The following is a 6,000-nucleotide window of genomic DNA, read 5'->3' as shown; positions in this document are numbered from 1 at the left end:
CAAGCTTGATTCACATAGAGGTTTATCATATTGGTGAATTCCAAGATAACATTCATAAAGCAGTGAAGACATTGGCAAAGCTCTAATGGATCAGAAATACAAACGGTCTTGGCAATGAAGTGACAAAGTTGCACAAATTCAAGCATGTAAGGTAAATGATAATCTAATTCCATATTACTCAATCTAATAGTTCAAATGAGATTCCTTTTTGTCAAGGAAAAATCCCAACACTCAAAATCATATTAATGGGAGCCAAACATCAAATAGACATTCAAACACAAGATTGAGCAACTAAAATCAACATTAAGCATAATTAATCGATAAAAACAAGCCTAATCCATCATCAGATTCATAATTCCTTTAGGTTTAAGAAGAAATCAGCCACATATAGCTTTGAACATGGCAAATCAGTGAACTATACATCAAAATGAAGAGAAAAAGGAGAAGAAAAGCTTAATTAAAGTGATTTTGGACGAAAACCACTAATCTCCCATGAAACCCATGCTTCTCCAACTCGTCCTTGGTGTTCTCCCTTCATTCCCCACATACAGTAGCTGCTGGAAGTCCAGAATGTTGAGCTCCCCCCTTCAGAACCCTAGAAATATTAGTTTTCTTCAAAGCTGAGCGTTTCACCAACTGACGAACACGCCATGGCATAATTGTGTCACGCTATGATGTAAGACCATTCTGTTGCCTGTCATTGGGTATTACACTCTAGCATCTACAAAGATGCCGTGGCATACTTGCTCACAGGTTTTTCTACCATTATGACTGAATTCATGCTGTGGCATAAGGCAGAGATGTGGTGTAAATTTTAACTTTGCTTTGCCTTCGATCTTTACTTACTTAAAGAGTTTTTGACTTCTAATTTGGATCATCCTACACACAACATAACAACATTCATGCAAATTTAGCTCAAGCAACCAATTCATCTCAATAAAATCCTATCAAGTCTCCTTTCTTATTTTCAAAAGCATTTTTCTTTTATTTTTTTAAAATAATGATTTAATTTCCCTCAAAATTAATCAGATACCCCAAATTGATTCCAATATTCCCTAACAACATATAAAATATTTGGAGTCATCAGTAACAAACACAAGAATTAAGAGCTGGAAAAAAATCCAACACTCATAATCTTTTACATGAAGTGAAATAAGATAAAAAAAATGTTTGGACTATTCTGCAATGAGATTATGTTTTTGCGTAATAATGGAGATTATTAGGCAAACAGTGACATCTTAAGTGAATAAAAAAAAATTAAGTACAGATTAGGTAATTCAGTTCACACTTCTGCCTAACTTTAACATTTTGAGCCAATTTTAAAACATCTTCGCAGAGAAGAAAAAGATGCAGAAACTCATTAGAAGTAAACATTGATGGATCAAGCAATGCCTGTTGTGGAAATATATTCACTACACATTGCTAGCAAATAAAATAGCGTTTTGAAACTCATACTACTTCCTTCTCATGCTATATTTTTACTCTTAGGCTGTAGAGATAGAGGAGTTCAAAATCTTCAAATAAAAACCTAGTAACTTGAATCCTAATTTTTTTAGTGTGAGGTTCTGAATTGTGGGCATATCAAAGACACCATACATAGGCTTTACCATATTAGACTCCAGAAATTTCTTTCAAATTCCCAAACACTAGAATAAGCAAAGAGATCAGTAAAAGAGTTACATGAATTTGGGGAATAGTGATCAGTACAAAAGTTTCCATCACACGTAGAAAGCAAACCATTGCACACGAAGCTAAGGCGACAGCAAGGAAAACACAATAACGAAACAGTGAAGTCAGAATCGATCACCACATAGCAAGTAAAATAACAATAGTGGAAAATAAAAAATTCAAAGAAAAACTGAAATGCTGACAGAACAAAAGAGAATCATAATACACATGGACATGGGCCATTAAAGGAAGACAAGGAAAGACAGAAAATGAGAGCTTACCGTTAGCTATGTGCATCTTTGTGATCCTAAATTCTTCAAGTGTAATACCCTTTTCTTTTTCAATTGGGTTTACCATATCCACACTGCGAAATCTGTTGCCTATATCATGGAAATAGACAATAGTTATTAGGTGAAACTCGAGGCAACAATTTTGAAACGTTGCCTGGATTAATGCGTATGGGAAATGTGTTCTGTATATTTTCACTGTATGCATATAACATGTTTTACTTCATCTCTTTGTCCCCGTCATGTAGTAAAGAAAAATCAGCCCATTATATTCTTCGATGTAGCATATATTAAATCAGCTTTAGGAAGTGACCTATCCCCAAAAACAAATGTGTTTACCTTGATCTTAGCCTCGATGTATAGTAGTTTGCCCGGCAATTTTCCTCACCCTTCTCTGTTTCATTTGAGCTCTAACCATATCCGCTTCTATTCTTTTACCACAAGAAGCGTAAATATTGGATAAAAGAACATATCGACCGGCGTTATTGGAGTCCAACTCTAAAAGATATTTTGCAGCAAGCTCAGCCATTTCTACATTTGAATGAATTCTAGAGGCACCCAACAGTGCTCCCCATACAGCTGCACCTGGCTTTATTGGCATCTTCTGAATAAAGTCATGGGCTTCACAAAGTCGCCCAGCACGACCCAAGAGATCAACCACGCATGCATAATGTTCAGAAACTGGTCTTATTCCAAAATCTCTACTCATGGAATTGAAGCACTCCCATCCTTCCTGTATCAATCCACCATGACTGCATGCTGACAAAACAGACACAAACGTAATAAGGTCTGGTTGTCGCAACGCCTTCATCTGATCAAATAAGTCCAAAGCTTCTCTAGCGTGGCCGTGTATCCCATAACCTGAAATCATGGTGCTGCATGAGATCTCATTTTTCTCCTGCATTTGGTCAAAAACTCTTCTGGCGTATGCCAGATTTCCACATTTCACGTAGAGATCGACTACAGAAGTTTCAAGAGATACTTGATTTTGGAAACAGTTCCGAATTACAAAACCGTGAATGAAACGTGCTTGCTGGAAACATGCCAACTGTGAACAAGCACAAACTACAGCCAGAAGGGTCACTGAATCAGGATTGATTTTTAACAAGATCATCTGTCTAAAGAGCCCCAAGGCCTCCAACGGCATACTAGCCCCAGCATAAGATTCAATCATTGATGTCCAGCATACCAAATCCTTATCAATTATCCCATCAAATAATGCCCGAGCAACATCCATCCTCCCGCATCTCGCATACATTCTCATGGTAGCATTCTGTATTAATCTATCCAAGTCAAGCTCATTGTCCATCACGAACCTCCTAACATGGTCAGCTTCCTTTTCTGTGTGCACACAAGCCATAGCGTTCAAGATGGAAGCTCTGTTTGGCACAATTCCATTGGCTAACATCTGCGAAAACAAGAATTGCCCTTGGCGGTAGCACCCATTCTGGGCGTATGCGCCAATAATTGAACTCCAAGAGACAACATTCTTGTCGAGCAAATCATCAAACAACCGGCGTGCAATGTCATGACGGCCACACTTGCCATACAAAGTCAACAAAGAGTTAGCCACGGTCACATCAGAACCATACCCAAATTGCACCACATCAGCATGAACTCGAATACCGAACCGATAATCTCGTAGATAAGCACAGGCCTTCAGAACAAACGGGAAGGTGAAATTGTCTGGTTGGAGGTGGGGAAGTTGTCGCATTTGCGTGTAGAGTTCCAAAGAACGGTGATGGAGGGAATTGTCGAGGAAGCCACGTATCATGACGTTCCAGAGGAAGACATCGGGCGAGGAAGAGTGAGAAGCAAGAGAGAATAAGGTGGAAGCGAGTGAGATGGAGCCGAGAGAGAGGTAGTGAGCGATAAGTTTAGTGGAGAAGAAGAGGTTGAAGCAAAGGTGGGACCTGAGCATGCAAGCATGAACACATTTCAGGGATTGGATGTTGCTACTTTGCTTGATCAAAGAAATGCAATTCTCTGCATGCACCGCCCTTGCTTCCATATTTGTGGGTGAAGGAGATTCACCACACAAGCCCTATTTCATCTGGTTTTGGCCTTGGGGATTATTAAGGGAAACCAAGGTGCCTGTTTGAACTGCATTGAAGCAAATGGCTAGTTCTCCACTAACTGGAAATGGACTCTCACAGCCACAGGTCAAGGGGCTTTTGATATATATATATAATTATACACACACACATATATATGTAGAGAGAGAGAGAGAGAGGAGTGAAGGAATGCCATAGGCAACGATTAGCATGATATTTCCTTGAGATATGGGAAGCATTAATTACATTTTTTCAAATTAAGTTTATCTAAAACATGCTTTTGATCATTTGACATTAAAAAAGTAAAATCGGTCTCTTCCTAACAAATTACTCCAGTAATTTTATTTATAAATTATTTTAATATATTTTATCAAAATTTAAAAAAATTTAAAATTCATTAATTTTATTTAAAAATTTAATAAATTTTTAAATTTACTACCATAAATGTATTTACTCTAACAATACATGTTCGTTCTTCAAAATTTAATATAGGATAAAAAATTTATAATTAAAATTTATTGACATGATTTATAAATAAAATAAAATAAAATTTTTTACACTACCTATAAAATTGGACCAAAGGAAACAATTATGTTATGACATATCATTCTTATTTTTAAATATGGAATAGGACCCATGCCAATGACCTAATGATTTTTTGATGCATCTTTCTTTTTTCTCTTTTGGGGCCGGTTGATGCATCACTCTTATTTTCTCATTCAAATAATTTCTGCAATAATTTTCAATAGTTCTTCAAAAGTCTTCAATGTACTTCAATTATCATACATATTTTTTCAAAAGTCTTCAACATATATATAACAACCCAAGTGTGTAGATATAAATTTAATTAATTAATTAATAAAAAAATTATGATAAAATAGTTAAATATTTTATATTTTTGGGGTAATTATAATAAAGTGAATGGTAATTTGGTGAGAATATTTCTGGATCTCTATTAGCAGGTTTAGAGTTTAATATGGTTGATGTTAAAAAACTTATTTTATTTTGTTCTAACATTATAAATTATAAAAAAGAAAAGAAAAGAAGAAAGAATATAATATTAATAAAAATCAATAACACACGGTGGGCAGCAGGCATTAATTCTCATCCTTTTCCCTTCTTGCACATTCTCAAAATTTCAGTTTGAAAGAGAGACAGAACACGAGAGAAAATCATCTTTATTTCCCAACTTTATTCTTCTTCTTCCAATCGCTTTTGTTAGTCACCAGTGGCAGTGGTTCATCCGTTGATGCTGTTAAGGATCTGTTTTAGTGGTTTTCTCTTTTCCTTGCTTCTTGTTGTCACTTTGCTCTTTTCCTTCTTTGATCGCTGTAGCAGCATTGAAGGCTTCCCTTGCCAATTGATTCATGCTTGTTTGGTGGTTCAGCACTTGTTTCTCCATCTTCCCTTACCTTGACTTGGGGTGGGTATGCTTGAAATCTCTACTCCTCATTTTTTTTTAGTGTGCTGCTGCTGCCCACCTGTGTGTGTGAGTGTGTTGCATGAGTTGTAAAATTTGATTTTTCTTCCTACTCATGTGTGATGCGTGAATTAGGAAGTGGATAGAATTTAATTAAGCTAGAAATTTAATTTTAAAGTTTATACTTTGTTAGGTAATTTCACTAGAGCTATTTTGATTATTATAAGAGGAAGAAGGTGGGTATAGAATCACTCTCTTCTTAAGCCTAAATTGATCTCTGATAAGAAGTTTGATTTGTATTGTATAATTGTGATATTAAAATTGTTGGGGCAAAAGATTTAAGGTTAAGAAGTTTAAATGGACTGCTTTAGAAATTTATACATATTGGGTGACAGAGAGAATTTGTTCATCTAGTAAAAAATCTATTAAAATTCAATTATGTTTGGTAGAATCAGTAGAAGAAGAGAAAAATTGATTGCAATTGTAAGAAAGAAATTTTAGAAACAGGGTGACATATCAAGTAAGTAAATAATGTTCCATAATAAAAAGAAGTGATAGTATTTCTTTTGGC

General features: G+C 35.6%; 1 protein-coding gene across 1 annotated transcript; it reads right to left on the bottom strand.

Moving 5' to 3' along the window:
• Positions 1–295: 295 nt before the first annotated feature.
• LOC129295850 (pentatricopeptide repeat-containing protein At3g12770-like) lies at positions 296–4,111 on the bottom strand. The gene is made up of 3 exons (XM_054934439.1): positions 2,295–4,111; positions 1,950–2,048; positions 296–879 (listed from the first exon to the last, which is right to left on the bottom strand). The coding sequence occupies exon 1, from the start codon at positions 3,964–3,966 to the stop codon at positions 2,302–2,304; it is 1,665 nt and encodes a 554-aa protein (XP_054790414.1). The 5' UTR covers positions 3,967–4,111; the 3' UTR covers positions 296–879; positions 1,950–2,048; positions 2,295–2,301.
• Positions 4,112–6,000: the final 1,889 nt, after the last annotated feature.

This window comes from Prosopis cineraria, unplaced genomic scaffold (assembly GCF_029017545.1).
Source record: "Prosopis cineraria cultivar Desert tree isolate PC_DT_omini unplaced genomic scaffold, ASM2901754v1 PC201, whole genome shotgun sequence".
In the NCBI taxonomy this organism is placed as follows: domain Eukaryota; kingdom Viridiplantae; phylum Streptophyta; class Magnoliopsida; order Fabales; family Fabaceae; genus Prosopis; species Prosopis cineraria.
The sequence above is the reverse complement of the archived record's forward strand: the minus strand, read 5'-3'. Positions and strand labels throughout refer to the sequence as shown.